The sequence below is a fragment of the Bombus pyrosoma genome, linkage group LG6 (assembly GCF_014825855.1).
Source record: "Bombus pyrosoma isolate SC7728 linkage group LG6, ASM1482585v1, whole genome shotgun sequence".
Lineage (NCBI taxonomy): Eukaryota > Metazoa > Arthropoda > Insecta > Hymenoptera > Apidae > Bombus > Bombus pyrosoma.
This window is the reverse complement of record NC_057775.1, coordinates 10,914,218-10,932,332: the sequence shown is the minus strand read 5'-3', so window position 1 is coordinate 10,932,332 and position 18,115 is coordinate 10,914,218. Positions and strand designations below refer to the sequence as shown.

General features: G+C 30.4%; 3 protein-coding genes across 7 annotated transcripts; 2 read left to right on the top strand and 1 right to left on the bottom strand.

Annotated features, from left to right (window-relative positions):
- Positions 1–464: 464 nt before the first annotated feature.
- LOC122568578 (RNA-binding protein 28-like) lies at positions 465–3,911 on the top strand. Its single transcript, XM_043728468.1, has 11 exons — positions 465–660; positions 741–886; positions 961–1,129; positions 1,219–1,508; positions 1,578–1,909; positions 2,012–2,348; positions 2,420–2,588; positions 2,691–2,908; positions 2,999–3,148; positions 3,237–3,602; positions 3,682–3,911. The coding sequence occupies exons 1-11, from the start codon at positions 648–650 to the stop codon at positions 3,796–3,798; spliced, it is 2,307 nt and encodes a 768-aa protein (XP_043584403.1). The 5' UTR covers positions 465–647; the 3' UTR covers positions 3,799–3,911.
- A 468-nt stretch (positions 3,912–4,379) lies between these two features.
- Positions 4,380–11,464, top strand: LOC122568575 (probable cytochrome P450 301a1, mitochondrial). 3 transcript variants are annotated; one of them, XM_043728458.1, is made up of 12 exons: positions 4,382–4,709; positions 5,470–5,675; positions 5,836–6,082; positions 8,103–8,219; positions 8,568–8,644; positions 8,752–8,947; positions 9,030–9,189; positions 9,322–9,491; positions 9,697–9,775; positions 9,927–10,124; positions 11,137–11,256; positions 11,334–11,464. In XM_043728458.1, the coding sequence occupies exons 2-11, from the start codon at positions 5,477–5,479 to the stop codon at positions 11,242–11,244; spliced, it is 1,551 nt and encodes a 516-aa protein (XP_043584393.1). In that variant the 5' UTR covers positions 4,382–4,709; positions 5,470–5,476; the 3' UTR covers positions 11,245–11,256; positions 11,334–11,464. The 3 variants fall into 3 exon arrangements, with proteins under 3 accessions (XP_043584394.1, XP_043584393.1, XP_043584396.1); XM_043728459.1 differs by lacking the exons at positions 11,137–11,256; positions 11,334–11,464 and adding an exon at positions 10,715–11,096 and having other exon boundaries at positions 4,380–4,709; XM_043728461.1 differs by lacking the exons at positions 5,470–5,675; positions 11,334–11,464 and having other exon boundaries at positions 4,387–4,709; positions 11,137–11,255.
- Positions 11,275–16,449, bottom strand: LOC122568573 (probable cytochrome P450 301a1, mitochondrial). 3 transcript variants are annotated; one of them, XM_043728456.1, is made up of 11 exons: positions 16,312–16,449; positions 15,359–15,432; positions 14,264–14,645; positions 13,308–13,424; positions 12,979–13,055; positions 12,695–12,896; positions 12,422–12,584; positions 12,172–12,341; positions 11,991–12,069; positions 11,676–11,879; positions 11,275–11,448 (listed from the first exon to the last, which is right to left on the bottom strand). In XM_043728456.1, exons 1-11 carry the CDS (start codon positions 16,320–16,322, stop codon positions 11,341–11,343), a joined length of 1,587 nt encoding a protein of 528 aa, XP_043584391.1. In that variant the 5' UTR covers positions 16,323–16,449; the 3' UTR covers positions 11,275–11,340. The 3 variants fall into 3 exon arrangements, with proteins under 3 accessions (XP_043584391.1, XP_043584390.1, XP_043584392.1); XM_043728455.1 differs by having other exon boundaries at positions 15,359–15,435; positions 16,312–16,337; XM_043728457.1 differs by lacking the exon at positions 16,312–16,449 and adding an exon at positions 15,726–16,284.
- Positions 16,450–18,115: the final 1,666 nt, after the last annotated feature.

The following is an 18,115-nucleotide window of genomic DNA, read 5'->3' as shown; positions in this document are numbered from 1 at the left end:
TCATATATTTATATGCATATGTTATGATGATTTCGAAATGATACTTATATTTGATTTGTAGAATGTACGTTTATTATTCCAGAATTGATTATACAATTTAAAATATTGGCTCATGTAATTTTGTTGACTTTTATATTTACAAATATCTACGTAAAAATCGCAAGTAATATTTTAGAACCTTATTATAAACTATCCAATTACGTTACTTTATCGTGAGATAGTTGACAACTTCACGGTTTCTTTTGAATGTTTTATTGAAGTTTGAAGTTGATTTTATATCGTTTAATATATTAGTTGAATAAATGAACACGATTGATTGTTTAATACTAACTTAAAAAGCTATTTTTGTAAGTTTTAAATAAATATTATACGTAGTTTGTTCAATGAATCTGAACAAGGAAGGTAGGAAAATTCATGTGATCAATATCTAGGGGAAACATAGGAAACCCTAGTATTTAATTTATTTCGAGCCAGTTCAAGCTTTCAAATATGAAAGCTCTATCTGCACATGTGTTGCATATAACCTAACAAGTAAATAAGTAAAAAAAGTATTACATTACTACGGTGAACATTTTATGTTTTAAAGAATTTTATATATTGGGCATTTTAATATAAAAATTTTACTAATTTGGAAATAGACATTCAAAATGCGGAATACTAGTATGTAGTGTATATGTTAAATTATTAATAGAATTATCATTAAACAGATGTTTAATCAATCCCTATTCTAAATAAAATAGGCAATAGAACTGAGAAAAAGAAACTTTCTTGGATATGTAGGAAGAAGATAAAATCACAGAAATCAAAGAAACCAACACAAGGGATAGATGACAATACAGATGAAAATAAGAAACCTAGGATTATTGTACGCAATATACCATTTAAGGTTAGTGCACTTTTCAATATTGAATAAGAAATATATTTTTATATTAGCAAATTCATATTTATTTATATCATTAGACAACTCCAGAAGATGTGAAAAAATTGTATGAACCATTCGGAGAAATATTAGAAATAAATTTTCCAAAACGAACAGATGGTTCCCCAGTTGGATGTTGTTTTATTCAATTTAAACAGCTAAAAGATGCCTCAAAAGCAATATTTAGTACAAATAAAAAGGAATTTCTTGGTATTGTTCTATTAAGAAATAAAAATTACCAGTATTGATAATTTAAGTAATAATTTGGTAATGATAATGTGTTAAAAACATATTTTTAGGTAGAATAATAAATAGTAGTTGGGCTGTTTCAAGATCAAAATACTGTGAAAAGTTGAAAAAAGAATCAGAAAAAGCAGAAAATTTGGATAATGAACATGATACAAGTGAGGGTACAGAGAGAAATCAAGATAAAAAACACGAAAATAAACAAATGAAACAGGATGAAGATGAAGAAGATCCATCTAAACAGGAAACATTATTAGAAATAAAAAGGGAAAGGAGAAGATTGCTCAAGGATAAAAATAGAAAAAAGAGAGCAAGAATTGTAATAAGAAATTTATCATTCCAGGTAAGATTATGGTAAAAATTTACATTAGTTTTTCTTTTAAAAGATTTGTATTTTTCATCATAATTGTAGGCAACTGAAGAAGATTTGAAAAAACATTTTTCTCCATACGGAGCAGTAGAAGAAATCAGAATTTTGAAGAGAAGTGACGGCAAAAATATAGGATGTGCATTTTTACAATTTGAACATGTACAAAGTGCAGCTAAAGCTATACATTATACAAACTTACAACCACTTCTAAATAGACCCATTATAGTTGATTGGGCAGTATCTAAAAATAAATTTGCACAAAATAATTTTGAAAATAAACAGGAAGATGAAGTTAGAGTAAAGGTGGAAGAAGAGAGTGACATAGAAGATACAGATAATACAAAACAATTAAGTTTAAACGGAGAGTTAGGGAGGTGAGTAAATTTATAATTTTAAAGAAAGGATATGCAATTTTGTATTTTAAATACTGTTTTAAACATACAACTAAGATGTAACTAAACAAAATGTAATTGCAGCGAGGATGATAAATTCGATATTGTCACAGAAAATGTTGAATTTGATAATGATTGTTTAGATGAAGTAGGAACAGACAATGAAAATGAAGTATCTGGAAACAATGAAGAAAATGAAGACGAAGAACAAGGAAAGATAGATGTAAAAGAAACAAAACCACGTTTCAAATCTCATGATGTTTCTGAAGGAAAAACCATATTTCTAAAAAACGTACCATTTTCAATAAAAAATGATGAGTTGAAGAAATACATGGAACGATATGGACCTATTTATTATGCTCTCGTATGCATAGATCCATTAACTGAATTTTCAAGAGGTACAGCATTTGTTAAATTTAAGGTAAATTTTTATGAAATATATTCTATTCTTTTCATAACAGAACTTATATTTTCATAAAAATTCGATTGTAGAATGTTGAAGATGCTGAAAAGTGTTTGTCAGCAGGGAATGAACTGCAAATGGAAGATCAAATACTTGAAGCACACAGAGCATTGGATAGAAATGAAATCGAAAATAAGGCAAATTCAAAACAATATAAACAGAAGGATTCTAGGAATTTATATCTTGTAAAAGAAGGAGGTATATATTATATAAAATAAAAAAGGAAGGGGAAAAATTTCTTTTAGTAATAATTTTGTATAATATTAGAGATTAACTGATAAGTAAATTTTAATTTTTTAGTTGTATTAGCTGGAAGTTCAGCTGCAGTTGGAGTTTCAGCGACAGATATGTCAAAACGGTTGCAAATAGAACGGTGGAAATCACAGATATTGCGAAATTTAAATATGTTCGTGTCCAGAGTGCGACTTGTTGTTCATAATTTACCAGCTACGTTAAATGACGATAAATTCAGAAAAATCCTTGAGCGTCATAGTCCTCCTACAGCGGTTATAAGAGAGGTATTTATTGGGTTACATAATTCCAACTTAAATATTTAATGTTCAATAAACTTAAGTTAGAAAATTAATTTTTAATTTAATTTTATAAAGGCACGTATTATGCGAGATCCAAAAAATGTGGATTTGAAGGGAGTGTGGAAATCGAAAGAATATGGATTCGTTTCGTTTACGAAACATGAAGATGCACTTGAGACTTTGAGAAGTGTGAATAATAATCCAAGTATATTCACTCCTAAAAGGGTACATAATATATAAATAACATCAATAATATAAATATAATTTTTTTCTAAATTATACTGTTATATATCTCATATTTTTATTTATTTAGAGACCAATTGTATCCTTCTCAATTGAAAACCGAGTAATGGTGAATGCCAAACAAAAAAGACTTCAGAAAAGTCGCGAAAATAATCCTCTTTGGTCAGGAAACAAAGTTAAAACGAAAGGAGAAGATACAAACCAAGAAGTTGCAGCGAAACGGCTAAAAACTGAAAATGAGGACAAGTTTAATATAAAACCGTACACCGGAATGGTTGGAAAACCTGGTGAAAATAAATTACGGTCAAAACACAATTTAAAAATTCAAGCAATGGTGCATAGTCAAGCAGTAAAAAAAGAGAAAAAGATCAAAAAGTCTTCTAAAAAATTAGAAATGAAAAGGAAGCAAAAAATTGCAGATAGAAATGAAGTTAAAGTAAGCATTTTTTAATCTATAAAACTGAAGATTGCATAACAATTATTTATATTTTTTAATTGAGACTTTTTCTTTACAGCCAAAACAAAGAACGAAAGTAAACCACGATGATGTGAATTTAGAGAAACTCGTAAATAAATACAAAGACAAATTAAAATCGATAGAATTGAAAAAATCTAAATGGTACGAATCATAGAATTTAATTGTTACAATAGGAACATTACGATAAGAAATTGTACTGAAAAGCTAATTTCTGTATACACATTATAAAGAAAAATAAAACGTTGTAAGGTTTTTATTGTAAAACTACCTTTATACATCTTTTTATTTTAAAACTTAAAAAATAAATATTATGGCATTTTAATTTAATCCATGTGAGATTGTACAAAATAATAAAACATTTAGAATTCCCGCCATTCACGTGATACATTAGAATTCTCCCAATAAGTGATGCCCAAATCGTTTGTAACCAATAGCATTGGTCTACAAAATAGAAAGGTTCCAGTTTAAAGATTGTACCTTGTAATAGTTGGAAAGGATATTAAAGTCCATTCTAAAATTATACAGTTCGTATTATATAAAATATGTATAATATAACGTAAAATTATTATGTATACATATTATGTGAAATACGTAAATACGATTTTGATTAAAATAAAATAAATTGCTCTTATTTCAATTTTAACTACATCTTGAGAAAATTTAGAGATGACTAAAGTCCTTGAGAAATGTTTGATACTTGGCCAGATGTCTTAAGGAATAAAAGGGCTGGTTACGTACTCGTCTCGATCGAAAGTGTTCCCATTCAAAAGTAGTTCATCAAGCGTGATGCATGCCTATATAAAGTAAAATGTTGAATAATAACAAGTGACAATTAAACTTATGTGTCAGGTTTCAAAAAAAATTTAATGTTGATTGAAATGTGCGATATTTTATTCAAACGGAGCTTTTGATTTACTGAAATCAGTGATGGTGATAATATGATTCATTTCAAATAAAGTCGTGCAATTTCAAATTGTGGATAGAGTAGATAGAAATTGTCATAGTAAATGTGCGTGGAATAAAAATTCAATTTTATACGTTGTGAAGAATTATATCTTTATTCTGGTAAGCATCAATGAAATTTTATTTAAAATATAGGATAAAGAAATTATTCAATATGAGCTGTTACTTTCAAAAAATTTTTGAATTTAACATTTGGAATCTCTATTCAGCATTACTGTATACAAGGAACGAAATTCCAATATACATGTACAATCAAGATTAATATTAGAACGATTAAAGTGCTCAAAATCTAATTTATTGTTTTTTATAGAAATTTTATAAATTTACAACGATGTACTTAGAAAAAATATTAAAAAGGATTCATGACGCTACAATTTACCGGTCTATAATCGCATGCAGTAACTTTGGTTAGAACATTTTGCTTTGATTTTTCATATTGATATCTATACAGATTGAATTGACTGAATTCGCCTGAAATCGTAATAGGGATACTCCGTTACAATTAGCTGACTGATAGTAAAAAATATATATTTTACAAGTCCTTCGAAATCTTTCATCTTTTTATCATAATGCCTCTTAAAAAATTCATTCTTGTTTGATATATTTCATAAATTACGAGACACGTTGTATTTCGTGAAACGACTTCTGCGAACGATTCTGGTAAATAGCACAAAACAATTACGCCGCATGGTTTCACTTGGAAGGGCTACTGTGGTTTTCACAACGCAATTCGTTTGTTATGGAAAAGAAAGCAAGCATAGTTTCTGCGTTTCATTATTTATTAATTTATCATGTAAAGAAACTAACAGCAGTCTGCAAAATTTTAATGTAAAAAGTCTACTATAATTTTTCTACGTTACAGACTAAAGATGAGTATCTTGAATCGCAAGTTTATCAAATTTGTAAAACATACCATTGAATCATCAAGTACTATTATTAGAACTATAGAAACTTTGACAACAGAAATCGAGGAGCAAGATTGGTCGCGGTGTCGTCCTTATACCGAAATTCCTGGTCCCAAACCAATTCCCTTCTTGGGTAATACGTGGCGATTTATACCATATATAGGTATACACTGATTTGTCATAGGTAGATTACATAATATTCAGAAAATGTAATGGGAGAACACCGAAATACAATTTCGGTTCATGTTATATAACTATAGCGCTACAAACATATTTAAGACGATTTCTGTGTATTCTGAACATACAAGATGCGTTCGTTTCAGGTAACTTCGAGATCCAGGCGGTGGATCAAGTATCGAAGAGATTATATAAAGAGTATGGAGATATTGTGAAAATAGAGGGTCTGTTAGGCAGACCGGATATGGTTTTCATCTACGATGCAAACGAAATCGAGCGTATCTTTCGGCAAGAAGAGAGGATGCCATATAGACCTTCGATGCCGTCCTTAAATTACTACAAACATGTGCTTAGAAAGGAGTTCTTCAGAAATAATGCCGGCGTAATCGCTGTGTAAGCTCTGTATCATTTTTTTGTATATATTTTTACTAATTTTCGAAAAAATTATTATTTATTTAATTAATTATTAATTATTGTTAAATACGAAGCGTCTATCGGAACGGTTGTATTTTAAATACATATTGTTATAGGACCATTTATAGCAACACTCTGTGTTCGAATGGAAAATGTAATACAAAACAATCTTAAGAATTTCTTCGATACTTCATTTAGCAAAAATATTTATATAGTTTTTTTCACAAATAAAGACTTCAAAATGACGAGTTTCGTTCAAATTTTTCAGTGGTACTTTTACTTAATAGTACTTTTGAAATATCATAAATAGTATCTCTACTACAAGATAACGGCATAGTATTATGTAATATAACGGAATAATTCAATACTAGAAGTTGAATGAAAGTGCGCTATATTTACACTCATCTATGAGTTCACACAACTTCATCATGTATGCAAACCTCATTAAGTACCATAATGGTCAAATATTGAAATTACAGATTATCTAATGGTGTTGTTTACCCTTTTGGTTAGCAAACTACTATGATAGCAAATATTTGCTACGTATATTGGATTTGTGCTAAAGCGTGCTAACGCTTTTGGGAACGTGCTAACTAGAAATCGCTATGCTCTCGTTTCTGTACACTCTTCAACTTTGTGAGCTTCCATCACTCTTTACTATTTATGTGTCAATTACTTTAATGACAAGATTCATCCATCTTAAACAAATATTATGAAAATACAATGCAATAAGCATTCATCCATCTAACTCGTGTGAAAAAGTTACAACATAAATAGAAACGGAAACCAGACGAAAATTAGGACAAGAGTCCAAACAAGGGGTGGCTTTAAGTGTTACGCATACTGTACAAGACATGTTACTTGTTAGAAAGTAAATCTTGTGCAATCGGATATTGATGCACGTTATGCTATCATTTAATGTATTTGCTGCATTTAATGTAACCTCTTTTCCTAATATTCGCGTGACAACACACGCACGTACACATAGTAATGCCTTAATTTGTAATTATCTCACTCACCCGGATATTCTTGTGTAATAACACTTCACTTTCGGCCAGACCGAAAATTATATTGGATTAACAAATTACATATTTAGTACTTAGTTATTTAGTATTATTATTAGTTATTATTTAGTAAGTCACTTAGTTATTTATAAATTAATGTATTAAATTTTTTCGTAATATATGCGTGTTGTATGAAAAATAGCGAACTTTTTATCTTTTTATATTATTTTTATATTTTACATACCTGTTCTTCCAGTTTCGAAATTTTTAACATTCATTTTGTATGCACATTTTGTTTTATTCATTATGTATGCACGATCTTTTGAATATGTACACTAAATGTCATGGTCTCAATTTATTTTAATTATGTACATATTTCTCAATGTATTAAACAGATTGACTTTCTTGTTTATCAATGACTTTATCGAAGTCATTCCAAATATCTATTAAATTTCTCAATGTCGACTTACGAGAAATAGAGCAGAACCTTGAAGACTGCGTTACTGTAGATTCTCTTTTCACCTTGGTTTCATTGAACTATATTTGATGATTAGTAAACACGACAATATTGATTATTACAGATCATCAATGAATAAATTAATTCAGAGTGATGTAATGAGATTTGCAGTCTCTTTCATATATATTGCAAATATTCATGAATGTGTCTAGTAAATAGTCAACTATGCACATGATTTATCATGCTAAATACACGGTGTAAAATACATAATAAAAAAATTTCATTAAAAAACGCAAACATTTAAATTATATCTTTTTACAATTTATTTAACAATATCCAATATTTTGTTAAGTTGTGAATAATTTTTACAATAATAATTCTTTTGCATTCCCAATAGTTTAAAAAACAGTTACATGTATACATTACAAAAGTGTTCATTATCTAATTTTTTTCATTTTCCTCTCATTCAAATTTCGTAAATTGAAGAAAGGAAAATGGTTGACGGCAACAAAAATAGTAATGAAAGCGATTGTTGCAGGCATGGTGAGAGCTGGTACAATTTCCGGAGCAAGGTGCAACAAGTAATGTTACAACCACGAACAGCAAGAATGTACATTAGCGCTATCGAAGAAGCGAGTCTAGCATTTCTTCGCAGGTTCGCTGGCAAACAATCATCTTGATAGCACCTTACCTTTCACTTTTTCCTGCTGCCCCTGTTTTCGTTCAGGCATAATGTATTAGATACTCTAGAAAATTCGTCATTGTTTATCCGGCTGTATATTCTATCTTAAGACAGATTGTATAGGTTGTGTCTATATTGCATAATTAGCTTGTCTGATCCTACGCAATAATATGTTAAAATACTCTATTATGATAATTATTAGAAAATACAACCCTATTGTAATGATAATTTAGAAAATATTTTAATAAAGAACCACACGAATTTTCTGGAGTATCTATAATATGCAGGATATTGAGGTAATTTTAGAATTTTTACTTTTAGAATTAGAAGAATACGGGATGAAGATGACGAGGTGCCTGATGATTTTCTGAATGAAATACACAAATGGTCACTAGAATGTGAGTAATAAATGGATTATGCTGATGATTTCAAACATTTAAGTTTACTCTTTATTTAAATAAACTTTCACGTTACCGAAAATGTTTTTAGTACCTTTTTTTTATAGCTATTGCCCGTGTTGCATTGGACGTTCGATTGGGTTGTTTGGATGATGATGCTAATGTTAAAACTCAGCAATTAATTGACGCAGTTACAATATTCTTTAAGAATGTCGGAGTCTTAGAATTAAAGATTCCATTTTGGAAATTATTCAATACACCTACGTGGCTGCAATATGTGAACGCCCTTGACACCATAGTAAAGTGAATTTCAATAAAATATAATTACAAAACAACTAAATTAAAAAATATGCAAAATATAAATGAAAAGTATCCTTATGTCCAGCATAACGTCTAAATACACAGTGGCCGCTCTTTCAAGGATAAAAGAAGTAGAGAAATCTGATAAGGAACAGTCCCTTCTGCAAAGAATATTGGCTCTTGAAAATGATACTAAATTGGCTACTATCCTTTCTCTTGACCTATTTTTAGTTGGTATTGATACAGTGAGTAGCTCAATAAAAATTGGAATTTACTACTTTTAAATATCAAAGTTGCGAAACACAAATACTATTTATGTTTTTTTTAAACATAAGTACGCAATATTAAATTTCTAAATCCTTAAATTTTATTTTAAGACTTCCAGTGCGGTAGCATCAACTTTGTATCAATTAGCTTTGCATACTGACAAGCAAAATCTCGCTTATGAGGAAGTCTGTAACGTGCTACCAGATAAAGATATGCAGCTTGAAGGGAAGCATTTGGATAAATTGAAATACTTAAAGGCGTGCATTAAGGAAACTCTTAGGTTTGCGTGACTACCGTTAATTCTTTAGGGTCTTAATCTTATTAGTAATTCTTAGCCTTCTTGAGAATTCAAGTCAAGTTGCTTTTAGACCAGAAGTAACAACTTTCACACCGAAGTATTTAAATTGGTTGTAATATGTTAATAAAAATACTATATAAAGAAATACTATATTAGTTTTTAATGAAAGAATAATTGTTTTCACTAGGATGTATCCAGTGGTTATTGGTAATGGGCGATGTATGACCAAGGACACAATAATCAAAGGATATCGTGTACCAAAAGGCGTAAGAAAAAATTCTTTCTCAATTTAATTTTATTGTATTAATTTTAGCATAATTACTAGTAAAAATTTCATAATTTTCATAATAACTACTAAATTGCTGAATGGACATTTCTTATCACTATTATAATATAAATAAAAATTGGTTAACACAGGTGCAAGTAGTTTTCCAACATTACGTAATAAGTAATCTTGAGAAGTACTTTCCACGCAGCGAGGAATTCCTTCCAGAGAGATGGTTGCAAAGTGACGGTGTGTGCCACAAATTCGCATCGCTTCCTTTCGGTTATGGAAGAAGAATGTGTCTCGGTCGACGTTTCGCCGAACTTGAGATGCTCGTTGTTATTAGTAAGGTAATAATTAATACTTAATTATTTTATTATATATTTAAAAGCACAAGTTTTTTGTTATGGTTAAAAATATAAATAAAATATAAATAATAAAACTCCTGAATTATACAAAAGAAAACAACAGAAGATAGAAAATAAGTACCTCTTAATCTTGTAGTTTTGTTACCATAGATTGGATGCTTAGCTTTGACTATAGCCTCCGGCTAACTTAGTTTTTCAATTATCACAGTGAATTCCCATAGACAATGAACATTCACCTCAGCAGCTGAATCTTTGTTTCAGTGCGAAGATACAATGTGTCTTTTTAGACTGTCATTAATTTGCCACACAAATCTCACAGTAATTTGTACCGTTACTAGGATGTACGAAACATGCTCATAAGTTTCTTTTCGTTGATTCTTTTGTTGCTTTGTTCCTATATTAATTTAACATTTATAATTTTCTCAGGGATAGATAAGTATGTAGTATGTAACTCTTTACACAAAAAATACTTAAAAGCAGTTATTACATTTTGCATCATCAATTATCGTTTATACAGACATGCAACTTCCTTTGTAGATATTAAATAGTAATAATTTCACACATCATTTCAGATTTGTAATCTGCTTCATGGTTGATTAAAGAAATATTATAAATATAGAACTGAAATGATATTATAATGTGTGTTCACCTGGATTCGATCTATAATAAATTATTCCATTAATTTTATGGCTCCTATAAGTTTTATTATCTTTCACTTGACGATCCGACAAGAGAGAAAGTGGCAATAAAACAAAATGTGGTCTTTTGAATTGGGGATTTTCTTGTATTTTATTGCACGAGCTTGCAATTTTCCTATACCTGGAGAAATGTCAAATTACTCTCTGCTATTTTGATAAATTTTTTTGATTTTTTAGGAAAGTACTGTGACGTTTATACTTTATTATATGTATATAAATAAGAAGGCACAACTTTTTTGCATTAGAATCAAAAATAATAATTTATTGTGTTAATATATAGTAATTTTTTGTTTCAGATTTTGCAACGTTACAAAATAGAGTATCATCACGAGAAATTAGAGTATTACATCAATCCTATGTACACGCCTAAAGGATCCTTAAATTTAAAATTTATTGACAGATAATGATTTTTAAGTGTATGTACAAACGATATGTTTTTTCCTTTACTTTTTATTGTCTTTATTGTCATAAAATCAAAAGAATACTTTTCTAGATGGTCACTATCTCTGAAGTACTTTGAATTTGAGTTCACCGTCGGGAGCGTACATAAATGTAACTTTGTATTTAAGTGGTTTATGATGGTATTCCAATTTGTAAGATCTTATCAGCTGAAAATGAATAAAAGAAATAGTATTTATACATTTAATACCTCAAATGTATTATGATGATAGCTAAACTTATATATATATTATACAACAGCAACTTTTTCATAAAAGCTTTTTTTTTTTTTGGAAAATGTAAATTTTTTTTTTAATAATTTACATTCACAATTTGTCCAATTTGGACATTTGGGGGAATTTTTTTTATAAAAGTGGAAAACATTTTTTGTACGTACTTTGGCAAGCAGAACTTGTATTTCTAAATCGGCAAATCTTCTTCCTAGACACATACGTGCGCCATGACCATAAGGTAAAGATGCAAAAGGGTGCAAAGTTTCGTTAGAAGATTCTTTTAGCCACCGCTTTGGCTTAAACGTTTTTGCATCTGTTACATATTGTTTCATATTTCCCGTTACCACAGTTGGGAACACGACTTGCACCTACAATAAGATAGTTATGACGCCAATATGTTACAATAAAGTGCACGGTAGATATATCGCTATTATTAAACGAGCTATATATCTGTATATGTACTGTAAACCTGTACCGACCCCCTTTGGTACTCTATAGCCGCAAATTGTGGTGTTATTTTGTAATGTTCTACCGTTTCCAATCACTGTAGAATATACTCTAAAACAAATACGATATTTTTGTAACGAGAAATTATATAGTATTCTTCTAGTGTTACATTTATTCATGCAATTTAGGTGCTCGTGAAGCGATTAATTATACCGGAAAACTTCACGAATAAAGGCTTTCATATAAATAGCTTTATCGAGATGACTCGTAGTAAGAGGTACAGATGGATCAGGAAGAATTTCTATAAGCTCCTGATAAATTTTTTCCTGTTCTTCCGGTCTAGTTGCCAGTTGATACAATATTGAACAAACAGCCATTGAAATCTGTAATACAACACTAATATTTAATATTCTGTATATTAAATCTTCCGTAATATAACACAAAAGTACTCGTTTTTACGTACAGTATCTATTCCAACCAAAATCAAATCTAAGGCCAGAATATAAGCCACTTTAGGGTCAGTTTCTTTCGCTAAAATTCTTTCCACCAAAGACAAGTCAAACTCGTCAACAGATTTTTTTGTTTTCAGTCTCTCCATCGCTGCATCGATGTATTTCATACATACTCTGGTGAACGGATAAATTTTATTTAAAAATCTTATAATTCTTATTATATTATATATATAGTTATAATTCTTATTATATTTTAGTGAAAATAACAGTAAAATTTCGCTTACTCGATGAAGTAATCCATGTTTCGTACGTATCGTGACCACAGAGGGGTGGGTACGTATCTCCAGTAAGGAGCTTTCAATTCAAGCACTGCTACGTTCCTCAAAGCAAATTTGGCCGCATCGATAATCCTTTGAGGCTCCGAATCCGGTGTCAGATTATCCGATAAGCATCCTAATCTCACGTCAAGGGCGACACGACCTATACCTGTACAATTAAAGAGAACGATTAACTTTTACTTTCATAAGATTAAAATTATAGACGTATAAGCAACAATTTTTATACCAACATTCTAGAGCCCATTTGTGTATTTCGTTATCAAAGTCTGCTGGCAATTCATCATCTTCTCCTTTAATCTCCTGAATTCTGAAAACAATCATCGATCACGTCTTTGTGCGATTCTGTAAGTCGTGTTGTATCTTAAATTTTTTTTATAAAACATCTCTACTTCTTTTTTTATCTTTATATATCAGTTTATTTACTTCTATCTATCCAGATTAAACAGAATACCGAAAGCTTTCGCTTATAAATTCGACAATTCGATAATCTTCAACAATTAAATTAATTTAAAATCGAAAAGTTACGTGTCTCGCTGTGTTTATGAGAATGCAAGCTCACCTTTGTATGAAGTCAGACGTAACCATCTCAATAGGCGTTATGTATTTCCTCACCGTTTGCGGTTGGAGAACAGGTTTCTGGACTCTTGTACGAAATTCTCTCCATGGCTCGCCGTGTCTGCAAAGAAGTGTAAATATTCTATTATGTCATCCGTTATCGACGCGTTACCTCATTCCTTCTACGCGTAGTGTTTTATGAATGGTTTCAAGGTCAAGGAAAACCACTCGTGGTTAGCAGAAGGTTGACATAAAATATAATTATAAACGGGCAATATTGGTATAGTTCAAACAAGTGATCGTGCTAATGCTAATGCGCTTTTTAGAACGCGCAATGCATAAGCAAACTTCTTCTTTAGTGTCAGAGTCCGTTGAACAATACATATAACTTGTTAATTATTCAGAAACTTCTTTAATAACGAAATTAACAGTTGATCGTTTGCGTATCAATTTTAATCAAGTTTTAGTTCGTTGTTTTTCCCCTGTACTATAAACAGCAGGTATTAAAGACAAAAGATTCCTAGGTGTATACATTATTATGTACAAAATATTCGCAATTCAAATGACGACTTTCTCAGTTAACAAATTAATGGCCACAGCATCTATTTCACGATTTATCATTTACGACACGTAATGTTAATATTTGAGCTGTGGCTATTTGAGTGAATAATACTGCAGGTGGGCGAGAGAAGACCATAATTATAATAGATGCGATTGACGAATGACACACCTGAAATACGAAATGCATACAATATAACTGCTCTCATAAGAAGCAATGTACGTCTTTCATTGCACCAGAGATGCACCCGTTGTAACCATAGTTTTAATGAACTTCTTATTTTTCAAATCATCATTGTTATTCAAACAGATTTCGTGATATAGAGCACTACTTGAGTACTAATAATGGAGAGACCGCTCTATTTTGTCATCATCACATCCTATAATATCATGTCTACGTACACTCCAACGACACCAGGAAGACTTCCAAAAAAATCTTTCCTCACGACGCTCTTATAATGCACCAGACACGGCATAGATGGCCTAAATGGAGTTGGTCCTTCCTGTCTATAAATCTTCTCGATCTCGTCAGCGTCGTAAACGAACAACAGATCCGGTCGACCTATTAAACCAGTCAAACGAACGATCTTCCCGTACTCATCGTAGAATATCTGCGACAATTTCGCCACGTCTGATATTTGGTATTGGCCGATTATTGGAAATAATCGCCAAGTATTTCCCAAAATTGGTACCGGCTTTGGTCCTGGTATGTCTTCGTATGGCTTCACTTCGATCGTTGCATCGTGATCGACCGTGCATTCCCTTGTCGTCGAGGTCACTGCACCTGTACGAATGCATGGAACTGGACAATGAAAAGTCTGGAAGACGGATGCACTTTGAATTCGATATGAAGGTCGAACGCACTGCCAATGTATTTCGAAGGTCTTCAAGGAAATTAAACGAACTACGTTTTGTACGAAGATAATAGAAATATTTAAAGAATTGTTGCTAAAATCATTCTTCACACTTTAATTAATATTATTATATTATATTATATTATAATATAATAATAATTTTGTGAGAGAATCTTATTCTAAATTCATTATTGGATAAATTATATGGAATAAAAGATATTCTATTTTTTTATTACATGTATATAAGACATAAATAATCATTCTCTATACTGATTACATTGAATCCATTTCGAAAGTAAGTATTAAGAGACCTTAGCGTGACATTTATACAACCTTGAATTCGTTTCGAGGCAATCAAAAATCAGTGATCACAAACAGACAGGCATGAGATTTCATTTATGCTTCTAGAAAAGAAAATTGCAAGCTACATTTCAAGTGAAAATATTCTACCATCAAGACTGAGTAATTTTCATTAAAAAAATGTTTTCACTTATTAATCTATTCAAAAGAAATTGCGTGACATGATTTAAAAGCTGAAGTCTGTATGTCGTGCTTTACGCTGAATGCCTTTCAATGAAGATGATATGATAATAATATTCAAATGAATGTAAGAAAGCGGTCATTTGTTACGTTATTTTCTTACCTGTGCATAAAATTCTTCGAAGGTCACCTTGTGATTGTGAGAGCCGGCGTACCAATAATAGCTGTCGTGTCATTCTACTAATCCAAATAAAGATGTGATTACTTTATTATATATATATTTATCGTATATTATTACTTTATCATATTATTATTTATTATTAATATCATATACTTTTGTAGAAAAAGTTAATAATCGTTATTTGATAGTAATAATGATTCGAGTAATAAAAAAATATACTTTTACGTGGTGCATTAATGTTACTCCCCACGTATATCAAAAGAAAGGAAATCAATTTCTTCGCCTGTCTCTATACTGTATATTAAAGAGAACCCGCTTTCACTCTCATGTCTCGCGGCTTCTAGCTTACCCTTTTTATGATTACATCCTATACAATTATTTTAAAATGGTGGATATTCTAGACATTATTTCTTCCCAAATACGACGAAATATGTTATAGATTATATTCTAAAACAAGTAAAAATATTTAAAGTGAAATTATTAAATATCTACGATAAAATACTAATACGGATTAAACAGTAACATGCTGGAAATTAAGCTATTCATTATTATTCATTTATCAAAACATTTGACATGTTTCACACAATAATTATATGATATGATTTTCTTCTTTCAAAATTTCCCATGTATAGAAAGTTTAGCGATTTTGTAAGTTCATTAAAGTTTAAATATTGTTCTCTTCGTATTCCCCTTTTCCATATAATTTTTCGATAATGTTTCAAACAACCTCTATTATGTGTAACATTTATTTTTTTATTTATACCCATGGAAATCTTGATAAAGTTCTGCGAGAAAAAAATAGAACACTCTGTATACATATTTGGTACGTTTCATTTTATTACACCCTATATATAAATATTGGACTGACAACAACGCAAGTACATAATGACAGTTCCGAGGATACCTGCAGTTATACCCATAAATAATATCCTCACCTGAAATTCATCGAAATCGTCTTTTGTTCCTTCTAGCTTGATTGATCCCGTTATGGCACGAGGTGGACTCTTCACCATAAATAATACTGACAAATCACATCGGATTGTATTGTCATTCTAAGCGTATCTTTAACAATACGAAGGTATTACTATGTTATATTAAATCTTCTTTAACACTTGTCGTTTGAAGAAAAAATAATAATTGTTCCTTTGCTTTTGATAGATGGGACGCCACGGTTTGCACGAGATCGTGGTGGAATGCTCGGAATACTCTTCGTAAAACGAGACTACAGTGTCCAACCGAAGTGAACTCCCCACTTTGAAATCTCCCTCCATTACTTAACGGTTCGAATCGCTGCTGCGGTGGAGGCACCACTACGATACCCGAGGAGAATGCATTGTCGTCACTTTCGCGTTTAATTCTCGCGGAAATCGAGGGAATGTTAGAAAGTTTAATAAGGACTGTATAATAATATAGCGCTTTCTGAACTCTTTGCCGACTTTTCTTCAACTATAATTACATGATATGTAATAATTACAAAAACAATATAAATACAATTGATCTTGGCGAAAAATCGTTGATTATTACCCATCTTTTATACTCGAGAAGGTGTTACGGACATTTATGATAACACGCATCGACTGTGATTGCATCAAACTTTAATTAAACAATTATGCAACAGGTTATTGCCCTCGATAATTCTTTACACTCGTAATTATCAATTATCTTCTAAACATTATGAACTTTCTCAACCAGTTTCACTTATTATCACTTTTTTGTAGGTTATCTTAAACAAGGTGTTGTATAGGCATATGAGTTATATGCATATGCAAATGTACGTAAGCATTTTTCAACGGAGGTAAACATTATAATTTTAATTAGATGTTTCAACAGTTATTAACTTGGAATAGTTCACTGTTGCACGCAAATCGTTCTCGTTACATATAATTAGAATAACATGTACAAAGTTTGCGAAAATGCGAAAAATGATATTTTATCAATATGTATATGTATACAAATGTTTACTTAACGTAGCTGAAATATAGAGCAACGAATATTGACTTTAGCGCTGAACAGTAAATTTACATCGACAATGAGTACAGGATAATTTATGGAAAGGAACAGGTATACATCTTAAACAATTTATTGCGTTCTGCATTGTTGACTATTTTATTGTTGGCAGCGGATTAGGCGACCGTGCTTATGCTTTTATCCTAAGTTCTTCTCCCTTGCCCTACAATATCTGCATTTTACGAATAGTTAGTTAAGTACCCATCATAAATAGTGAAACTCATTTAATTCCGTTCTAAACATATAAAAAAAATTGTTAATTTCTTTTTACTAAACCTTATTTCATTCATTTACCTTATATATATAGTAACTTTATTTAATGTAGCGAATATCCTTAATTAAAATTATAAACAATAACGACGATGAAAACATTGCGTGGAAATTTAATTATTCCGTCTTTAAAATTTTTCAAACAATTTATATTACTTCAAATAATGAGATTAAAGTACAAACACTGTCTATATCTTAAAAGACTTTTTAAGCTTTTCTTAGTTTTAAGTAGTTTCAGTTTTAAGACTTTAAAAGACTTCCCGCGCAATATCAGAAAATAAACACATTGTGACCCGCACGATTTTGCATATATATACGTTACATATAACCTCGGTCCTCATACAGCATTCAAAGGTACTTAATAAATGAGTAACGAGTATTTTCAAGAAATTTTCAAGAGTTTGTTACACAATCCTATCGATTATTATTTTCATTTTCCGTATCACCGTATACGTCTGATGA

Excerpts from the sequence above, each read along its gene's own strand:
- LOC122568575 (XM_043728458.1), top strand. The coding sequence starts at position 5,477 with ATGAGTATCTTGAATCGCAAGTTTATCAAATTTGTAAAACATACCATT. Across the intron at positions 9,190-9,321 it reads TTTTAGTTGGTATTGATACA|ACTTCCAGTGCGGTAGCATC; the intron begins GTGAGTAGCTCA and ends TTTTATTTTAAG. Across the intron at positions 9,776-9,926 it reads GATATCGTGTACCAAAAGGC|GTGCAAGTAGTTTTCCAACA; the intron begins GTAAGAAAAAAT and ends TGGTTAACACAG.
- LOC122568578 (XM_043728468.1), top strand. Across the intron at positions 1,130-1,218 it reads AAATAAAAAGGAATTTCTTG|GTAGAATAATAAATAGTAGT; the intron begins GTATTGTTCTAT and ends ACATATTTTTAG. Across the intron at positions 2,909-2,998 it reads CTACAGCGGTTATAAGAGAG|GCACGTATTATGCGAGATCC; the intron begins GTATTTATTGGG and ends AATTTTATAAAG.
- LOC122568573 (XM_043728455.1), bottom strand. Across the intron at positions 12,585-12,694 it reads AACATGGATTACTTCATCGA|AGTATGTATGAAATACATCG; the intron begins GTAAGCGAAATT and ends TCCGTTCACCAG. Across the intron at positions 11,880-11,990 it reads GCTATAGAGTACCAAAGGGG|GTGCAAGTCGTGTTCCCAAC; the intron begins GTCGGTACAGGT and ends ATCTTATTGTAG.